This window comes from Molothrus ater, chromosome 5 (assembly GCF_012460135.2).
Source record: "Molothrus ater isolate BHLD 08-10-18 breed brown headed cowbird chromosome 5, BPBGC_Mater_1.1, whole genome shotgun sequence".
Lineage (NCBI taxonomy): Eukaryota > Metazoa > Chordata > Aves > Passeriformes > Icteridae > Molothrus > Molothrus ater.
Genome location: NC_050482.2, coordinates 72,912,185 through 72,932,422, shown reverse-complemented (window position 1 = coordinate 72,932,422; position 20,238 = coordinate 72,912,185). Strand labels below are relative to the sequence as shown.

At 47.6% G+C, this 20,238-nt stretch overlaps 2 protein-coding genes across 9 annotated transcripts; both read right to left on the bottom strand.

The window, feature by feature from the left end:
• Positions 1-253: 253 nt before the first annotated feature.
• LOC118698388 (GTPase-activating Rap/Ran-GAP domain-like protein 3) lies at positions 254-3,640 on the bottom strand. Of its 5 annotated transcripts, none has more exons than XR_008508428.1 (6): positions 3,593-3,640; positions 2,326-2,389; positions 1,986-2,054; positions 1,595-1,670; positions 711-832; positions 254-290 (listed from the first exon to the last, which is right to left on the bottom strand). XR_008508428.1 is itself a non-coding variant. In XM_054514995.1 (5 exons), exons 1-5 carry the CDS (start codon positions 3,637-3,639, stop codon positions 765-767), a joined length of 324 nt encoding a protein of 107 aa, XP_054370970.1. In that variant the 5' UTR covers position 3,640; the 3' UTR covers positions 500-764. The 5 variants fall into 5 exon arrangements, 2 of the variants coding, with proteins under 2 accessions (XP_054370970.1, XP_054370971.1); XR_008508429.1 differs by having other exon boundaries at positions 254-267; XM_054514995.1 differs by lacking the exon at positions 254-290 and having other exon boundaries at positions 500-832.
• A 10,232-nt stretch (positions 3,641-13,872) lies between these two features.
• On the bottom strand, positions 13,873-18,043 carry LOC118697832 (GTPase-activating Rap/Ran-GAP domain-like protein 3). Of its 4 annotated transcripts, none has more exons than XR_008508407.1 (6): positions 17,497-18,043; positions 16,905-16,969; positions 16,222-16,285; positions 15,501-15,960; positions 14,608-14,729; positions 13,873-14,161 (listed from the first exon to the last, which is right to left on the bottom strand). XR_008508407.1 is itself a non-coding variant. In XM_054514850.1 (6 exons), exons 1-5 carry the CDS (start codon positions 17,553-17,555, stop codon positions 14,662-14,664), a joined length of 336 nt encoding a protein of 111 aa, XP_054370825.1. In that variant the 5' UTR covers positions 17,556-18,041; the 3' UTR covers positions 13,873-14,184; positions 14,608-14,661. The 4 variants fall into 4 exon arrangements, 2 of the variants coding, with proteins under 2 accessions (XP_054370825.1, XP_054370826.1); XR_008508406.1 differs by having other exon boundaries at positions 13,873-14,184; positions 17,497-18,038; XM_054514850.1 differs by lacking the exon at positions 16,905-16,969 and having other exon boundaries at positions 13,873-14,184; positions 15,501-15,576; positions 15,892-15,960; positions 17,497-18,041.
• Positions 18,044-20,238: the final 2,195 nt, after the last annotated feature.

Genomic DNA, 20,238 nt, shown 5'->3' with positions numbered 1-20,238 from the left:
TTAACTTTTGACGACAACAACAACATTCCAAGGACACAGGCTTTTTTTCCAATCTCATACCTTATTACTACCTCTCTTGGGAATTCTCATCGTGGATCCCAAAAGAATAAATCCCTCAGGTGTCCTAAAGCACCAAGGAGCTACCTACAAGTGAAGGTGGTACTTTCAGTGCAGACACAGCTGATGACACAGCAGTAGCGCAGTTCTATGCTGCCAGGGATAATACTGTTCCTCTTCTCCAGCAGCTGACTCTTCCTGCCATGGTTTCTGTAAATGCATCAGAGCACGACCTTAAACACAAACAGGCAAGAAAACACCATCAGAAGTCTTTCATTGAGCACTACAAGAAGGGTTCCAAGCAGAGACCAACAGAATTTCAAGGAAGCAGTATGCAATTAAACCACCTCAGACTCGTTCAAGTATCCGGCAGGTAGATGGAACCAAAATGAAACCATTCAGAAACGACAAAGAAACCTCCCCAAGTATTTTATACGAGTCCTTAACGTCAGAAATGGGATGACAGGTTATGTTCAGATAAGATGAATGTTTATTTGGATGTAGAAATAAACTTCTCTCATGGTCCTTTGCCAAAAATAGAACCTACAAGTGAACACCTACACCTGCCTAAAAAGACCTAACGAGCCCCTGGCAGCCACCGGCATCAAAGCACAGGGGATGTTTCTAATCCAGGCTAAGGAGAACAATATCACCTTTTGTTCTCTCCAGTTTGTTTCCTCTGCAGTCCTATTTGCTTCTTATGATTTTTACACTCTCTGTATCTTCTCGGGCAGCGCTGAGTCTGACGACCGGGATACGAGAGTCCTTCCCTGCCCTACGAGAGAACCAGGAAAAAAAGTTAAAAAAAGAACAGGGCAGTTTGAAGTTAATACTTCCGACGAGAAGCAGCACCTGACAAACAGAGTGAACAAAGCGTGACACCTCCCTGGGGACAGAAGACTTACAAACTCTCCGGGATTTACAATCCTAGTAACCAAGCCCTTCAGCACAGCAGCCAAGTGTCCCATTAGGTGGTGCTGCACCAAAGAATGATCCGAGAGGTTCCAAAGAGTGAAACGCACGTTATTTTCCAAAGACGTAAAATCGTGCAAAATAACAAAACTACAATAGATCTAAACTACAGGGCAAGAGTACAAGTGTTAACTTGAGGAGCTGGAACCATCCAGGTGAGCAACTGCTAACTGGATCCTCAACAGAGTTTGAGGAACCCTCCAGGATACAGAAGGGTTTTCCCCAGCAATGTCAGGCCGAGTTTTGATAGAAGTACACTTGCCAGATGCTCAGAAACGTCACCCATCCTCCTCCCGGGTGTCCTGAGAGAGCTGCGAATGGCTCTCACGTGGTTTGAGCTGGTTCTGTAAGGGCTCAGGGTGAATTTCACCAGATGCAACCAAACTGGCAACACCCAGTGGGACAGAAGGAACCCAAAGCTTGTTTTACCCAAAGCTTGGGTAAGCAGAGCTCCAGCAAATACTGAGGAAACGGACAGAACAGGGTAACAAATAATAAACATACTTTTTTTTTTTTTTTTTTTTTTCAGATGAGCAAAACATTAAGGAGAAGGTGGAAAACTCACCATGACTGAACATTTCATCACCTGTAAGCTGACCATCCTTAGCATAGAGGATTCCAAATTTAAAATTCACCGATCCCTGGAAAATAAAACCAAATATTATTTGGTAAACAGTCAAACAGAAGACATAACAATTTGGGTCCTCTAATCTTTGCATACATCCTACACATCAGAACATACATTTTATACTATCTCCTACTACACGATAATTTACCTTTAAACTTTGATAGTATAGCATAAAACCATTAACTTAGATGGGTGATCAATTATTATTAAGTTGGTGCTTCAAGTTATTTTTGCTGTCAGGTTCAAAAAAACATTACTTCTTTTTACTGTAACGAGCAATTGATTTAGAAGTCATCAAAAGCCCATCAAAATACAAAGCTGTACTCACCGGACGGGTCTGTGAGCAAGAAGTAGTTAGGCTTGTACTCACCTCTTGCCCTTCAACAACCAATAAATCCTGTCAACAAAAACAGCATCTTTAGCCCCCTCCTATTAAAGATTCTACAAGGATGATGGTTTTATTTGTGTTTAGAAGTTTGGATTTGAAATGGCCAGTTCAATGGATAAAGAGACAGTTTAAGTAGTATTCGATTATTATTATATATATTATTATTATTATTATTTATTAGCTACTGGAAGAAACAAACCAGTAGTATCTATACTTAATTACTTCTATTTCCAGGAAATCATAAAGAAAAAGAACCAAACAAAAAAAAGTCACTTCCTACCTTTTGTATCTCAGGATGAAAAATGTCTCTTGGGCTCTTCTCCAGTTTCTCAAGACTCCTGGCACTGAAATGCAAATGAACGAGTGCTTTAGAGCAGGGCAAGTGCACATTCCAACCCCGAACCACCAACCGATTGCAGTTACAGCGCTTACAAAATGAATCGTTCCCAGAGCCTCTGGGAATGGAACGGTTGGTGCAACTGCCATTTCTTCCCCAAAATACTAACTTCCAACACTTCCTAAACTTAGTTTGCATTTTAAAAACAGAATTAGGGAGACTCAGGGTGGAGATCAGGTTGAAATTGATTTCCTTCTAAAGCACAGGGCTCTGTTCCATCACCCTTCACTTTGGCTCCACACAGAATCACGGGGAGCATTTTAGGAGGCCCAAGAACCAATTCTATTTCTCTCTTTTTTCTAGTTCTCTCTCTTCCTAAATCATTCAAGGCAAGTCAAATGAAAAAGGACAAGTTCAGCATCAAATTCACACTTTTTCCCTTTGTCTGCTCAAGAACAGGCTTTTAAACCACTTCTTGCTGCCTTCAACGATTAAGACTTGCAAAACAGTTTCGCAAGTTTGATAGGTTTATCATAAAAACCACAGAACGCAAGCTCTGAATTACAGGAAAAGGTACACAGGCAAATATCTCAGCTGATGGTGGCTTATTTGTAAACACATACCTTAACGGAGATTGCACTGAGAATGTTTCAGTGGGACTCTAAGGAAAAGTATTTTCTGAGTACCCTGTAAACAAGAAAAGCTAGGATATATTACAGGACATACCCACTTGTTCTGCATATTCAAATAGGATTATCAATAAAAACATTTAAGAAGGAAGAAAACCAAGGTAATTTTACTCAGCTATATTTGCTGCCGATTTAGAAAAAAAAAAAAAAAAAAAAGTCACGGGTGCTGCAAAGAAAAAAAAAAAGTGAACCAGAAACGCCTACAGTAGAACTTTAAAAACAATTGCTTGGATAAAAGCAGCTCATGGAACATGAAGTAGAAAAAAGCGAAACCAGTATCAGACCTGCCTATTTTCTTACCATTGCACAAGAAAAATCCGACAAGCGGTATAAAGTCACTGCCTAAACCGATCCTAGGATGTAACCAAGAACAATTGAGGCATTTGCTAATCTAAACGGAAACCTTTTCCGGACCCTAGTGTCAAATCACACGTTTTGTCTTGCAGCAGCTCGAGGCTGGAGAGCATTTCCCCTGGGGGTCGGGAGGGTAGGGGCACAGGGGCTGAGTTTGCGGATCGCACCTGTGCCAGCAGAAGGATCCAGCCCGCGCGCTCCTTGCGCTCGCCATTCTCCGGCCATCGCTGTGTTTTACTGCTCAGCGATGCCGCTCCATCTGTTTGCGTGGAAGAAAGAGCCACGAGCACTGAGGCACTCAGCAGCCGTGTCATTCCAGCCGCTCGTCCGCCCCCGCCCGCAGCAGCGGCAGCAGCCCGAGGGACACGGCTGCAGCTCGGCGGCTCCCGCGCCTCCGCCAGCCGCCGCACAGTGACCGCGGCAGCGCCCGGCGCCGCTCGCCCGGGGCGGCTCCTGCAGCTCCCGGCCCGCGGCAGCAAAGCACCGCCTGGCGCTCCGCCATCGGCGGGCGGCAGCGCGCCCCGCCCGAGCTGAGCCCCGCCCACCACCGGAGGCGCTGAGCGAGGCGAGGCACCGGGCGGACGCCCCTTCCGCCGCTCGGCTCGGCCGTGCGGGCGGCCGGCCGGAGCTTCGCCCCTCCAGCGTCGCTGCCGCGGCTCCGTCCCGCGCGGGAGAGGCGCGGGAGCTCCCCGCGCCCAGCCCGCTCCCCGGCGCGCGGCCGCCTCGGCCCGCCAGCCATTCATATGGCGCGTCGGCCGTTGCGTCAGACGCCGCGCTTTACGGCCGCAGGGCCTGCCGGGAGTTGTAGTCTCGGACTGACAGCCACCGCTCCGTTTGCCGCCACCGGGAGCTGCGGTCCCGCCGGGGGATCAAACGGCTCCTTCGCTCCTGGGCGCGGAAGCACCTTAGGCAGCACCGCCCCTCCCGAATGTCCTTTCTTTTCCACTCCAACTCTTTTTCTTTTTTTCACTCTGTTTTTCACCCCTTTTCCACTTTCGCTCTTTCTTTTTCACTCTCACCCTTTTCCTTTTTCATTTTTTTTTCTTCCTTTCTCTTCCTTCTTTTTTTTTTTCTTCCTTTCCTTTTCCTTTTCTTTCTTTCTGTCTGTCTTTCTTCTCTCGTTTTTTCTTTCTCTGGCTCTCTTCCTGTCTTTCTTCTTTCTTTCTCTTCTTTCTTCTTTCTTTCTTCTTTCTTTCTTTCTGTCTGTTCTGTCTGTCTTTTTCTCTTTCGTTCTCTCTCTCTTTCTTTCTTTCTCTGGCTCTCTTCCTGTCTCTCTCTTTCTCTCATTCTGTCTGTCTTCTCTCTCTGTCTCTCCTTCTTTCTCTCTTTCTCTCATTCTGTCTGTCTTTCTCTCTGTCTCTCCTTCTTTCTCTCTTTCTCTCATTTTCTGTCTGTCTTTCTCTCTGTCTCTCTTCTTTCTCTCTTTTCCTTCTGTCTGTCTTCTGTCTTTCTTCTGTCTCTCCTTCTTTCTCTCTTCTCTCATTCTGTCTGTCTTTCTGTCTTTCTCTCTCTTCTTTCTCTCTTTCTCTCATTCTGTCTGTCTTCTGTTTTGTCTCTCCTTCTTTCTCTCTTTCTCTCATTCTGTCTGTCTTTCTGTCTTTGTCTCTCCTTCTTTCTCTCTTTCTCTCATTCTGTCTGTCTTTCTGTCTTTGTCTCTCCTTCTTTCTCTCTTTCTCTCATTCTGTCTGTCTTTCTGTCTTTGTCTCTCCTTCTTTCTCTCTTTCTCTCATTCTGTCTGTCTTCTGTCTTTGTCTCTCCTTCTTTCTCTCTTCTCTCATTCTGTCTGTCTTTCTGTCTTTCTCTCTGTCTCTCCTTCTTTCTCTCTTTCTCTCATCTGTCTGTCTTTCTGTCTTCTCTCTGTCTCTCCTTCTTTCTCTCTTTCTCTCATTCTGTCTGTCTTTCTGTCTTTCTCTCTGTCTCTCCTTCTTTCTCTCTCTCATTCTGTCTCTCTTTCTGGTCTTTCTCTCGTCTCTCCTTCTTTCTCTCTTTCTCTCATTCTGTCTCTCTTTCTGTCTTTCTCTCTGTCTCTCTTCTCTCATTCTGTCTCTCTTTCTTTCTCTCTGTCTTTCTGTCTTTCTCTCTGTCTCTCTTTCTCTCTTTCTTTCTCTCTGTCTTTCTCTCTTTCTCTCTTTCTTTCTTTCTCTCTGTCTCTCTTTCTTTCTCTCTGTCTTTCTTTCTGTCTCTCTTTCTTTCTCTCTGTCTTTCTGTCTTTCTCTCTGTCTCTCTCTGTCTCTTTTCTTTCTCTCTGTCTTTCTCTCTGTCTCTCTGTCTTTCTCTTGTCTTTCTCTCTGTCTCTCTTTCTTTCTCTCTGTCTTTCTCTCTGTCTCTCTTTCTTTCTCTCTTTCTCTCATTCTGTCTCTCTTTCTTTCTCTCTTTCTTTCTCTCTTTCTCTCTCACTCTTTCTTTCTTTCTCTCTTTTTCTCTCTCTATTTCTAATCTTGGCTTTCCATTCTAGCTTTAGAATAAAAAAGCAGCAGTAGAAACATTCAGGCTACCGGGGAGTGCAAAAAACCCCAAACGGTAATGATTTTAGGAAAACTATTTCCTCCATGGGAAGCCTGAAATTTTCTACAGCTGCAGGTGACATAGAGCTTTTATTTCTTCTTCTAGATAGTTTATACTTAATACTCTATTGGTACAGCGCCCCCTGCCGTCTGCATGGGCGCACGGCAGGCACAGCGCCCCCTGCCGCCTGCTTGGCGCACTGCAGGCACAGCGCCCCCTGCCGTCTGCATGGGCGCACTGCAGGCAGAGTGCCGCCTAATGACGTCACCTCGTCAACACGGCGCCCCGCCCCGGCCACGCCCCCAGCGCCCCTTGGAAAGACCCCAAGGCGTAGGCGTTTTGCCAGCTGCCTGATCAAAATGCCGACACCCACCTCGAGCCCTAGAAACGATTTCCCGCGACGCCGAACCCTGCAGGCGAACCGGAATGCCATCATCGCAATCGAAACGCCACAGAAAATCTCGTCGGGGCCGCGGCGGCGTCGGTGTTCTGTGCAGGCAGTCCGGATAGACACACCGGGGTCCTCCGGTTTCCCGCCCTTTGGGCCGCCATTTTGAGAAGGTCAAACAAACTCCCGCGACATTGGTGACGCGCCACTCCCAACATGGCGGCCGTGGGAGGACCCCCTCGGCCGAGAGGGGCGGTTACTCAGATGCCGGTCAGAAAACCGCCGAAATACGCCCGCCCGCCGCGCCGCTGACCGCACAGCCCGACTCGAGTACACCTAAAACGCCACAAAAATTCCGCCGGCGCCGCGGCGGCGTCGGTGCTCCGTGCAGGCAGTCCGGATAGACACACCGGGGTCCTCCGGTTTCCCGCCCTTTTGGCCGCCATTTTGAGAAGGTCAAACAAACTCCCGCGACATTGGTGACGCGCCACTCCCAACATGGCGGCCGTGGGAGGACCCCCCCCTCGGCCGAGAGAGGCGGTTACTCAGATGCCGGTCAGAAAACCGCCGAAATACGCCCGCCCGCGGCGCCGCTGACCGCACAGCCCGTCTCGGGTACACCTAAAACGCCACAAAAATTCCGCCGGCGCCGCGGCGGCGTCGGTGCTCCGTGCAGGCAGTCCGGATAGACACACCGGGGTCCTCCGGTTTCCCGCCCTTTGGGCCGCCATTTTTAGAAGGTCAAACAAACTCCGCCACGCGCCACGCCCAAGAGGGCTGCCTGGCGGCGGCGGGCTGCAGTACCGCGCTCTGCCCACAAGGCGGCAGCACTGCCGCCCACCCCAGCCGGGGGCGCCGCGCGCCTTGGGGCTGCGGGCAGCCAAGGCGGCAAAAAAGAACAGGGGCGATTCCCCCCCGCAAAAAACTCCTCTAAAAATAAATGCCAAAAACCTGCCTCTTACCAAACAAGAACCAAATAAGCCCCCTTTCTTTCAAGCCTTCTTGAAATAAATTTTATAGTTCTAGTTTTCCTAGTTCTATTCACACGCATATTTATACCGGACATTGATGTGTTACGTCGTTTATACAATCTATTATGCCTATTCCTATTATCTGTATTTATTCATATTTGTGGTTTTATCAATATCATTATATATTGATTGCATATTTCTATACTTTGATTTAGATTTCTATCATACTTTTATTATTCCAAAAAAAATCCCATCTCTAACCAAACAAATACCAAAAAACCCTTCTTTTAAACTATATTGAAATCGTTTTATATTTATAGCTTGCATAATTATATTCACTTTTATAGTCACAGTTTATACTGATGCATTCTCTTCATAATTACATATCACATATATATTATTCACATCATATAGATAAATTATTATTTTTATTATGTACCAAATCTACTGCTACAACTTCTTTTTTCTAATATTTTCAATTTTTATATCCATCTTGATGTAGTCATGAGATATTTTTACAAGTAGATTTCTACCTTTCTATCATTTGTATTTGTAGTTTTTATCATAAAACCCCTGCTTTTGCCAAGTAAAAAACAAAACCTTCCTTTCTTTTAAACTACTTTTAATAATATTGTTGTATTTACATTTACCATATCGATAATGTTTTAGATATTATATCATAGTGATGTACTAGCTTTATGGCTATTTCCTATAATAGATCATAATAAGATATATACAGTATCACTTGTATTACGTGTTGTATGGATTTATGTCACTTTAGATTTACAATCCTTTAATAATTTTATATATATATATCTGCATAGATTCGCAACGCATTTCTATATTTAAAATTTCCTTTGAGCTGTGTTTATATTTATCATCTCTATTGATATATCTATAAACATACACAACGCTCTATTAAAAAATACAATATCTTATTGGAATATATCATGACTTATGTTACCTGTTAAATTTTAAATATAGATCGAATAGATCAAAATAAAAGTTTATTCCCATTTCTGCACATCTACTTGTTTTGTTTAAAGATAGCTATCCTTAGAATTTTACATTTAAAATCCAATTCCTAAATACAAGGACAAAACAAACAGCATCGAATTCCCACCAATGTCTTCCAAAACCATCAAGATACCTCCACCAGCCAAACAACTGCCAGCGAAAAAAACACACAACACTCTTTTCACTGACAGTTCTCATCACATCAGAAAAATGGAACCAAACGAAAAGAAAACCCTGGAGAAACACACGCAGCAAATCACAAAAGCCTCTAAAAAAACCCAAACCAACTCGCTCAACTCCAATCAGTGCCACTGACCCTGAACGTCATTTTAAAAACTAACCAAAATTCTACATCTACACTAACTCAAAGAATAAGCAATACTCTGTCAAAAGAACTTTAGAAAGCGAACTAATGAACGAAATAGAAAAAAAAAACCAAAAAATCTCAACCACTAAAACATAAGAAAATAACTACCCAAATTAAAAAAAAAAAAAAAAAAAAAAACAAAACAACAAAAACAAACAACTACTTAAAAAGACCCACCATATAAATACCCACGTTCCCAAAAATAAAACTGATCAACAACCACCAAATACGTCGAAGGACAACAAAAAACGAAAAGAAAAAAAAAAAAGAAAGGAAAAAACCAAAAGAAAATACATTTGTAAAACAAAAGTCCCCCAAACCAAATCAACTTTAATTTACAACAAAAAAATTATTCCCAGCTGAAGAATAAACGCATAGAGCCTCATTCGATCAAAATAAAAATACCACCCAGAAATAAACACAAAGCCTAAAGAGAAACGTAACCATTAACAATATCTCCCAAATGATCCCGTAACAATACAACATACACTACAATCAAACAAACCAAATCAATAAAAGCCCTGGAAGACGATAAACACGAACGCAATTAGAGAGATTTTAAAAACCCCGCTGCTATTAACGACACGACGCCACCTCGAACCCACCGAAACAAACGCTACACGCCCACGCTAATAAAAGCCACCGCGACAGAATTAAAAGCCGAGCCGCTGCTTCGCGCAACGACCCGTAGAAACCATTGCACGCCTTTAAAAACAGAATAGCCCGGCAAAAAAAATATCCGACTACAGAACTCGATTCAAACCAAACCTTTATCGTCACCACCTGAACCGAGAACCGTACCGGTCAGGAAGAACGCCAGAGCCCTTAGCGCACACCCACTGCGACCCACACAAAACCGTGCGATCGATCCCTACAGAGCACCTCCGAACCACGACACCCAAGAACTTGCGGCAGCCGAACCCCGCGCTGCCGGCCCCGGACGGAGCGCGGCTCCCGGCGGCAAAGCGGCTCCTCCGGCGCGCAGGGGCGGCGCCGCCCCGGAGACCCCCCCGCCCCCGCCCGCTCCCCCTGCCCGGGGGACCCCGGCGGCGCCCGAGCCCCGCGCCCGGAGCGGACAGAGCGGCGGGCACCGGCCGGGCCGGCGCAGCAGCGCCCGCGCCGCCTCTGCCGCCCTCGGCCGGCCCGGCGCCAGCCGCCCTCGGCTCCGCACGGCGGCTCGCACCGGCAGAGCGGCTCGGCCGCTGCCGCGCCAAATTCCCCGTGCGCCTCGGCAACCGCCCGGCCCGGGCCGGCAGCGCTCCCGAGCGGCAACGCTCCGGCCCGGGCCGCGGCCACAAGAAGCGCCCTCAAATGCAGCGGCACAGCCCCGACTGCAGCCCTGCAAACGCTGCCAGAGCTGCGGCTTCCCGCAACTGAACCCCGAAACTGACGCCGCGGGCGGCGCTCACCTCGCTTCAACAAGGGCAAAGAAATGGGTTCTCCCCTTCAAGTTCATCCCCTGGGAGAGCAGAAAAGAAGGGGCTTTCCTCCAATGAAATCCTTCAAGCCGTGTGGAAAGGGGGATTTGGACCTCAATTCAAACCCTTGCAAAGGAGGGACACCAGCGCTGTCCCCTCCATTTAAACCTTAGGATGATGAAAATGGGCTGGCTGCCTTCAAATCAAACCCCTCAGATGACAACAATACTTTGCCCATTCCCGTTCAAATGGAACGCAGGGATTCCCTGTCACCCCTGGGATACCCCTAACAGCCGGGAAAAGGCAGGTTTTCCTTCAATCAACACCCTTCGAACCGCAGGTGAAGGCGGATCCCTCCCAGTTCGAACACAGACAATATTAGGAGAGTAGCTGCTTGCCTCTCCTTCTTTTGTCTTCACAAGCTCCGTTTTTGGTCCTGGGGAACCGGGGAGGGGGGACTGCCAAGATCAAATCGAAAAGGGAAAGGACCAAAGTCCCCGCTCCAAATCCACACGCGCTCACCCGTTCGGCTGCTGCTTCCCGGCACAAAGATTCGTCCCTCGGCACCTCCTTGAAGCGATGCTCCGCGTCTCCAAGCGCGCATCCAGGTGTTCGCCCAGACGCTGCGAGAAGCTCTCGCAGTCCTTCCATGAGACAGCCCCGGGAGCCCCCCATGAACCCCTCTTCTCAGCAGCTCCATGCAAAAGGGAGCTGAGGCGAAGCCTCCCCCTAAAATTGCCTCCCCCCCCCCCCCCCCCGGCAGGAGCCGGCCCCTCATCATCCTCACAGCTCACACCTGGGGCTGCTCCGAGCCCCCCATCATCCTCACAGCTCACACCTGGCGCTGATGCCACTCTCCAACAGCGCCTCTCCCCGTCCAGCACACAGCCCGCTTCTCACAGACACAGAGCCAACAGACATCTGCTCCGGGTGCTGGCTGTTCTTAGTCCGTCTGCTTCCACAATTCAGACACGGACGTGCGCTGATGGCACTGAGGGAAAGCTTTCCAGTGCACAAAACTGTCATTCTGGTAGCACGCTTTGAGACGCCTTCAGAAAAAGCAGAATCAGCGCCACCTCCTAAGAGCCCTGCTGAGGAACCCCGCCCTCCTTGGGACACCCAATGCAGCAGAGCTCGAAAAACAAAGGGAAAAGTCAAGCTTGGAGTGGAAAAAGACAATAGAAATACAGCAGCCTTTCAAGAAAGCCTTCACACAGTAATAGTGGGACCCGGTCACATTTCTTCTTTCCTTGCTCTCTGGAATGACATCGATACGAAGTACAAAAGCCACACGAAACCCAAGGCAGAGCTGGGATTTTACACGTCTTCCTTTTGGCTCTCGGGATGACAAGCGCCTCTTCCGGGACTGCGACACGATTTGGGCGCTGGCAGAGAACGGAGGCAAAAGGTGCCAGAGAGCCCCTTCTATCGCCTTCAGCCCCTGCAGCTGTTCTGAGGGTTCCAGGGCACAGCTCGGTCCGTTCCTAGATCAAAACCTCACGGCAATATCTTCAGAACTACTACCCATCTCCAGTCGGAAACTTCTACATTCCTGGAAACAAATGAGTGCGTAGAGAGGGTTTCTCCCCAGCTGAGTTTAGAGACCAATTCCTATTCTTTAGCAATACCTAGAAAACCGAACGCCTTGCCAGGTTTTAGCATCCTACACCCACTCACCCCTCCCTCCCTGTGCATTTGGTGGCAGCTTTGGGTCCCTCTGGGGGACGGCACCCAGCGTGACCCCCGCCCCTCGCCCGCCCCCCACCTGCTCCTGCACCGCAGTGGGGCTCCCTCTCCTGGGCACCTTGGGGTGCCCCCAACGGCATCAGAGCCCCGAGTCTTCACCCCCCCCCCCCCCCCCCCCCCTTTTCCTGACCCCCAAAGAAGGCTCAGAACGAATCCGACTGCCCTGGACAGCAGCGCAGCGCTTCCCCCAAGCCCTTCCCACACGTGCATGGCCCCAGCAAGGGATTCTGCTGCAACAAGAAAGCGGGGGCAGCCCCCAGAAGGCTTGAGGTTCCTGCCCAGCCTCGCTGTCACGGGCCGGGGGCAGCGAGAGAGGGAGCGGCACAGACGGCGGGGACGGCCCGGCACAGGGCGGGGGCCGCTCTCAGCGCCATGCCGGCAAAGCCGCAGCTCCGGCGCTGTCGGCCGGGCTGCTTGAGCGGCACGGGGGGATCCGCCGAGAGCCTCCGGCCCCGCGCGGGGACTCCTGCAAGGGCCCAGGGCCGCCGGGCTCCGGCCCTCGGGGCTTTATTCTCCGGCAGCCCGAGCCCCGCGGCTGCGGGGCAAAGAAGGAAAGGGGGCACGGGAAGAGAGGAGCGAGAGCAGGGCATGAGAAAGGGCGGCGAGGGAGCTCGGGCTGCGCAGGAAAGCGGGACGGGAAGGGAAAGCCCGGGACGAGGGTACAGGGAGGCTGGGCAGAGGAAGGAGAGAGGGGGAACAGAAGGGAGTAGCGGGCTAGGGACAGGACAGGAAGGAGCCGGGTTTGTGGGGGGAGAGAGAATGGGGGAAAGGGAGCGAGAGAAGGCGAATACGGGGAGAAGGAAGGAGGGCTAGAGAGAGGGACAGGCGGGGAAGCCCCCCAGAGCCCCGGCTGCACCCCGAGCCCGGCCCGGCGCCTCGCCCTGCCCGGGATGCTGCGCTCGGCGGAGCTCGGCTCGCTCCGGAGACGCTCGGCTCGAGTCGGCTCTTGTCGCCTCAACTCGGCTCTTGGCGCCTGCATTCGCCTCTTCGGCAGAGCTCGCCTCGCTTCGGCCCAACTCCCAGCCGCTCTGTGCCTTGGGCGCGCCTCGGCTCCGCTCGCCCCGGTTCGCTCGAGGCCGTCAGGGTCGGCCGCTCCCGCCTTGCTTCGGCCGAGCTCGTGCGATTCCCCCGAAGGCGGCGTCGTTCGGTTGTGTTTTTAGAAATATCTTTCTCTATCGATTGTATCTTTCTATAGTTAGATTTATATTTCTAGAATACTTCTATTAATCCAAATAAAAACCCCATCTCTAACCAAAAAAATACACGAAAACACCTTCTTTTAAACGGTATCGAAATATTTTTATACTTTGTATAGTTATACTCACATTTAGATATATGGTTTCTTTTGATGCAATCTATTAATAATTATCTATAATATCTATAAAATTCTAGACATGTATTTAAAGTATTATTTATATTATGTATCGTATCTACTGCTGCAACTGATTTTTTCTTCTAGTTTTAAACTTTATCTGTACGTATTTATGATATATTTCTAGACTTAGATTTCTACCTTCATATTCTTTGTATTTATCATTTTTATCATCAAAACCCTGCCTACTGACAAGTAAAAAAAAACGCTTTCTTTAACGATTTAAAAAATATTTTTATATTTATAATTTTCCTCTTTCTATTTATCATTTGCTCTCTAGTACGTGATAACATACCTGCTCCTGCACCGCAGTGGGGCTCCCTCTCCTGGGCACCTCGGGGTGCCCCCAACGGCATCAGAGCCCCGAGTCTTCACCCCCCCTTTTCCTCTAGTTCGAAACTACACTGGAACTTTTTTCTGGAAACAAAGACACGACCTAAATCCTCTCCCCATGTCCTAGACAGATAGATGTTCAGTTCTTAGTTGACCGGGCAGCAGTTTCTTCAATAGAACGAGAAACAATATGGAAACGTTTTAGCTACAAGCAAATAGGCAAATCTGAACAAGGTCCTGGTGGCCAGCCGCTGCAGTTATTTTGAAGCCATTTTTTAAACAATCAAGTACTGATCCCACAAAAAATAAAGCAAAAAGCTGACTACTGGCTAAGAAAGAAGGAAAAATTAACTTTTGACGACAACAACAACATTCCAAGGACACAGGCTTTTTTCCAATCTCATACCTTATTACTACCTCTCTTGGGAATTCTCATCGTGGATCCCAAAAGGAATAAATCCCTCAGCGTGTCCTAAAGCACCAAGGAGCTACCTACAAGTGAAGGTGGCTACTTTCAGTGCAGACACAGCTGATGACACAGCAGTAGCGCAGTTCTATGCTGCCCAGGGATAATACTGTCTCCTCTTCTCCAGCAGCTGACTCTCTCCTGCCATGGTTTCTGTAAATGCATCAGAGCACGACCTTAAACACAAACAGGCAAGAAAACACCATCAGAAGTCTTGCATTGAGCACTACAAGAAGGGTTCCAAGCAGAGACCAACAGAATTTCAAGGAAGCAGTATGCAATTAAACCACCTCAGACTCGTTCAAGTATCCGGCAGGTAGATGGAACCAAAATGGAACCATTCAGAAACGACAAAGAAAACCTCCCCAAGTATTTATACAGGAGTCCTTAACGTCAGAAATGGGATGACAGGTTATGTTCAGATAAGATGAATGTTTATTTGGATGTAGAAATAAACTTCTCTCATGGTCCTTTGCCAAAAAATAGAACCTACAAGTGAACACCTACACCTGCCTAAAAAGACCTAACGAGCCCCTGGCAGCCACCGGCATCAAAGCACAGGGGATGTTTCTAATCCAGGCTAAGGAGAACAATATCACCTTTTGTTCTCTCCAGTTTGTTTCCTCTGCAGTCCTATTTGCTTCTTATGATTTTTACACTCTCTGTATCTTCTCGGGCAGCGCTGAGTCTGACGACCGGGATACGAGAGTCCTTCCCTGCCCTACGGAGAGAACCAGGAAAAAAAGTTAAAAAAAGAACAGGGCAGTTTGAAGTTAATACTTCCGACGAGAAGCAGCACCTGACAAACAGAGTGAACAAAGCGTGATACCTCCCTGGGGACAGAAGACTTACAAACTCTCCGGGATTTACAATCCTAGTAACCAAGCCCTTCAGCACAGCAGCCAAGTGTCCCATTAGGTGGTGCTGCACCAAAGAATGATCCGAGAGGTTCCAAAGAGTGAAACGCACGTTATTTTCCAAAGACGTAAAATCGTGCAAAATAACAAAACTACAATAGATCTAAACTACAGGGCAAGAGTACAAGTGTTAACTTGAGGAGCTGGAACCATCCAGGTGAGCAACTGCTAACTGGATCCTCAACAGAGTTTGAGGAACCCTCCAGGATACAGAAGGGTTTTCCCCAGCAATGTCACAGGCCGAGTTTTGATAGAAGTACACTTGCCAGATGCTCAGAAACGTCACCCATCCTCCTCCGGGTGTCCTGAGAGAGCTGCGAATGGCTCTCACGTGGTTTGAGCTGGTTCTGTAAGGGCTCAGGGTGAATTTCACCAGATGCAACCAAACTGGGCAACACCCAGTGGGACAGAAGGAACCCAAAGCTTGTTTTACCCAAAGCTTGGGTAAGCAGAGCTCCAGCAAATACTGAGGAAACGGACAGAACAGGGTAACAAATAATAAACATACCTTTTTTTTTTTTTTTTTTTTTTTTTTCAGATGAGCAAAACAATTAAGGAGAAGGTGGAAAACTCACCATGACTGAACATTTCATCACCTGTAAGCTGACCATCCTTAGCATAGAGGATTCCAAATTTAAAATTCACCGATCCCTGGAAAATAAAACCAAATATTATTTGGTAAACAGTCAAACAGAAGACATAACAATTTGGGTCCTCTAATCTTTGCATACATCCTACACATCAGAACATACATTTTATACTATCTCCTACTACACGATAATTTACCTTTAAACTTTGATAGTATAGCATAAAACCATTAACTTAGATGGGTGATCAATTATTATTAAGTTGGTGCTTCAAGTTATTTTTGCTGTCAGGTTCAAAAAAACATTACTTCTTTTTACTGTAACGAGCAATTGATTTAGAAGTCATCAAAAGCCCATCAAAATACAAAGCTGTACTCACCGGACGGGTCTGTGAGCAAGAAGTAGTTAGGCTTGTACTCACCTCTTGCCCTTCAACAACCAATAAATCCTGTCAACAAAAACAGCATCTTTAGCCCCCTCCTATTAAAGATTCTACAAGGATGATGGTTTTATTTGTGTTTAGAAGTTTGGATTTGAAATGGCCAGTTCAATGGATAAAGAGACAGTTTAAGTAGTATTCGATTATTATTATTATTATTATTATTATTAGCTACTGGAAGAAACAAACCAGTAGTATCTATACTTAATTACTTCTATTTCCAGGAAATCATAAAGAAAAAGAACCAAACAAAAAAAAGTCACTTCCTACCTTTTGTATCTCAGGATGAAAAATGTCTCTTGGGCTCTTCTCCAGTTTCTCAAGACTCCTGGCACTGAAATGCAAAGGAACGAGTGCTTTAGAGGAGGGCAAGTGCACATTCCAACCCCGAACCACCAACCGATTGCAGTTACAGCGCTTACAAAATGAATCGTTCCCAGAGCCTCTGGGAAATGGAACGGTTGGTGCAACTGCCATTTCTTCCCCAAAATACTAACTTCCAACACTTCCTAAACTTAGTTTGCATTTTAAAAACAGAAATTAGGGAGACTCAGGGTGGAGATCAGGTTGAAATTGATTTCCTTCTAAAGCACAGGGCTCTGTTCCATCACCCTTCACTTTGGCTCCACACAGAATCACGGGGAGCATTTTAGGAGGGCCCAAGAACCAATTCTATTTCTCTCTTTTTTCTAGTTCTCTCTCTTCCTAAATCATTCAAGGCAAGTCAAATGAAAAAGGACAAGTTCAGCATCAAATTCACACTTTTTCCCTTTGTCTGCTCAAGAACAGGCTTTTAAACCACTTCTTGCTGCCTTCAACGATTAAGACTTGCAAAACAGTTTCGCAAGTTTGATAGGTTTATCATAAAAACCACAGAACGCAAGCTCTGAATTACAGGAAAAGGTACACAGGCAAATATCTCAGCTGATGGTGGCTTATTTGTAAACACATACCTTAACGGAGATTGCACTGAGAATGTTTCAGTGGGACTCTAAGGGAAAAGTATTTTCTGAGTACCCTGTAAACAAGAAAAGCTAGGATATATTACAGGACATACCCACTTGTTCTGCATATTCAAATAGGATTATCAATAAAAACATTTAAGAAGGAAGAAAACCAAGGTAATTTTACTCAGCTATATTTGCTGCCGATTTAGAGAAAAAAAAAAAAAAAAAAAGTCACGGGTGCTGCAAAGAAAAAAAAAAAAGTGAACCAGAAACGCCTACAGTAGAACTTTAAAACAATTGCTTGGATAAAAGCAGCTCATGGAACATGAAGTAGAAAAAAAGCGAAACCAGTATCAGACCTGCCTATTTTCTTACCATTGCACAAGAAAAATCCGACAAGCGGTATAAAGTCACTGCCTAAAACCGATCCTAGGATGTAACCAAGAACAATTGAGGCATTTGCTAATCTAAACGGAAACCTTTTCCGGACCCTAGTGTCAAATCACACGTTTTGTCTTGCAGCAGCTCGAGGCTGGAGAGCATTTCCCCTGGGGGTCGGGAGGGTAGGGGCACAAGGGGCTGAGTTTGCGGATCGCACCTGTGCCAGCAGAAGGATCCAGCCCGCGCGCTCCTTGCGCTCGCCATTCTCCGGGCCATCGCTGTGTTTTACTGCTCAGCGATGCCGCTCCATCTGTTTGCGTGGAAGAAAGAGCCACGAGCACTGAGGCACTCAGCAGCCGTGTCATTCCAGCCGCTCGTCCGCCCCCGCCCGCAGCAGCGGCAGCAGCCCGAGGGACACGGCTGCAGCTCGGCGGCTCCCGCGCCTCCGCCAGCCGCCGCACAGTGACCGCGGCAGCGCCCGGCGCCGCTCGCCCGGGGCGGCTCCTGCAGCTGCCGGCCCGCGGCAGCAAAGCACCGCCTGGCGCTCCGCCATCGGCGGGCGGCAGCGCGCCCCGCCCGAGCTGAGCCCCCGCCACCGGGACCGCTGAGCGAGGCCGAGGCACCGGGCGGACGCCCCTTCCGCGCCGCTCGGCTCCGTGCGGGCGGCCGGCCGGAGGCTTCGCCCCTCCAGCGTCGCTGCCGCGGCTCCGTCCCGCGCGGGAGAGGCGCCGGGAGCTCCCCGCGCCCGGCGCGCGGCCGCCTCGGCCCGCCAGCCATTCATATGGCGCGTCGGCCGTTGCGTCAGACGCCGCGCTTTACGGCCGCAGGGCCTGCCGGGAGTTGTAGTCTCGGACTGACAGCCACCGCTCCGTTTGCCGCCACCGGGAGCTGCGGTCCCGCCGGGGGATCAAACGGCTCCTTCGCTCCTGGGCGCGGAAGCACCTTAGGCAGCACCGCCCCTCCCGAATGTCCTTTCTTTTCCACTCCAACTCTTTTTTCTTTTTTTCACTCTGTTTTTCACCCCCTTTTCCACTTTCGCTCTTTCTTTTTCACTCTCACCCTTTTCCTTTTTCATTTTTTTTTCTTCCTTTCTCTTCCTTCTTTTTTTTTTTCTTCCTTTCCTTTTTCCTTTTCTTTCTTTCTGTCTGTCTTTCTCTCTCTCGTTCTTTCTTTCTCTGGCTCTCTTCCTGTCTCTTTCTTTCTTTCTTTCTTTCTTTCTTTCTTTCTTTCTTTCTTTCTTTCTTTCTTTCTGTCTGTCTGTCTGTCTGTCTTTTTCTATTTCGTTCTCTCTCTCTTTCTTTCTTTCTCTGGCTCTCTTCCTGTCTCTCTCTTTCTCTCATTCTGTCTGTCTTTCTGTCTTTCTCTCTGTCTCTCCTTCTTTCTCTCTTTCTCTCATTCTGTCTGTCTTTCTGTCTTTCTCTCTGTCTCTCCTTCTTTCTCTCTTTCTCTCATTCTGTCTGTCTTTCTGTCTTTCTCTCTGTCTCTCCTTCTTTCTCTCTTTCTCTCATTCTGTCTGTCTTTCTGTCTTTCTCTCTGTCTCTCCTTCTTTCTCTCTTTCTCTCATTCTGTCTGTCTTTCTGTCTTTCTCTCTGTCTCTCCTTCTTTCTCTCTTTCTCTCATTCTGTCTGTCTTTCTGTCTTTCTCTCTGTCTCTCCTTCTTTCTCTCTTTCTCTCATTCTGTCTGTCTTTCTGTCTTTCTCTCTGTCTCTCCTTCTTTCTCTCTTTCTCTCATTCTGTCTGTCTTTCTGTCTTTCTCTCTGTCTCTCCTTCTTTCTCTCTTTCTCTCATTCTGTCTGTCTTTCTGTCTTTCTCTCTGTCTCTCCTTCTTTCTCTCTTTCTCTCATTCTGTCTGTCTTTCTGTCTTTCTCTCTGTCTCTCCTTCTTTCTCTCTTTCTCTCATTCTGTCTTTCTGTCTTTCTCTCTGTCTCTCCTTCTTTCTCTCTTTCTCTCATTCTGTCTGTCTTTCTGTCTTTCTCTCTGTCTCTCCTTCTTTCTCTCTTTCTCTCATTCTGTCTGTCTTTCTGTCTTTCTCTCTGTCTCTCCTTCTTTCTCTCTTTCTCTCATTCTGTCTGTCTTTCTGTCTTTCTCTCTGTCTCTCCTTCTTTCTCTCTTTCTCTCATTCTGTCTGTCTGTCTTTCTCTCTGTCTCTCCTTCTTTCTCTCTTTCTCTCATTCTGTCTGTCTTTCTGTCTTTCTCTCTGTCTCTCCTTCTTTCTCTCTTTCTCTCATTCTGTCTGTCTTTCTGTCTTTCTCTCTGTCTCTCCTTCTCTCTTTCTCTCATTCTGTCTGTCTTTCTGTCTTTCTCTCTGTCTCTCCTTCTTTCTTTCTCTCATTCTGTCTGTCTTTCTGTCTTTCTCTCTGTCTCTCTTTCTCTCATTCTGTCTCTCTTTCTTTCTCTCTGTCTTTCTGTCTTTCTCTCTGTCTCTCTTTCTCTCATTCTGTCTCTCTTTCTCTCTGTCTTTCTGTCTTTCTCTCTGTCTCTCTTTCTCTCTTTCTTTCTCTCTGTCTTTCTCCCTGTCTCTCTTTCTTTCTCTCTTTCTTTCTCTGTCTCTCTTTCTTTCTCTCTTTCTCTCATTCTGTCTCTCTTTCTTTCTCTCTTTCTCTCTCACTCTTTCTTTCTTTCTCTCTTTTTCTAATCTTGGCTTTCCATTCTAGCTTTAGAATAAAAAAGCAGCAGTAGAAACATTCAGGCTACCGGGGAGTGCAAAAAACCCCAAAACGGTAATGATTTTAGGAAAACTATTTCCTCCATGGGAGCCTGAAATTTTCTACAGCTGCAGGTGACATAGAGCTTTTATTTCTTCTTCTAGATAGTTTATACTTAATACTCTATTGGTACAGCGCCCCCTGCCGTCTGCATGGGCGCACGGCAGGCACAGCGCCCCCTGCCGCCTGCTTGGGCGCACTGCAGGCACAGCGCCCCCTGCCGTCTGCATGGGCGCACTGCAGGCAGAGTGCCG

Coding starts and splice junctions, on each gene's coding strand:
- LOC118698388 (XM_054514995.1), bottom strand. CDS start 3,639: ATGGCGAGCGCAAGGAGCGCGCGGGCTGGATCCTTCTGCTGGCACAG. Junction 1,671..1,985: donor CTTGCTCACAGACCCGTCCG/GTGAGTACAGCT, acceptor TTTATTTTCCAG/GGATCGGTGAATTTTAAATT. Junction 833..1,594: donor TGATGAAATGTTCAGTCATG/GTGAGTTTTCCA, acceptor GTTCTCTCGTAG/GGCAGGGAAGGACTCTCGTA.
- LOC118697832 (XM_054514850.1), bottom strand. CDS start 17,555: ATGGCCCGGAGAATGGCGAGCGCAAGGAGCGCGCGGGCTGGATCCTTC. Junction 16,286..17,496: donor GGATCCTTCTGCTGGCACAG/GTGCGATCCGCA, acceptor TTTGCATTTCAG/TGCCAGGAGTCTTGAGAAAC. Junction 14,730..15,500: donor TGATGAAATGTTCAGTCATG/GTGAGTTTTCCA, acceptor TTCTCTCCGTAG/GGCAGGGAAGGACTCTCGTA.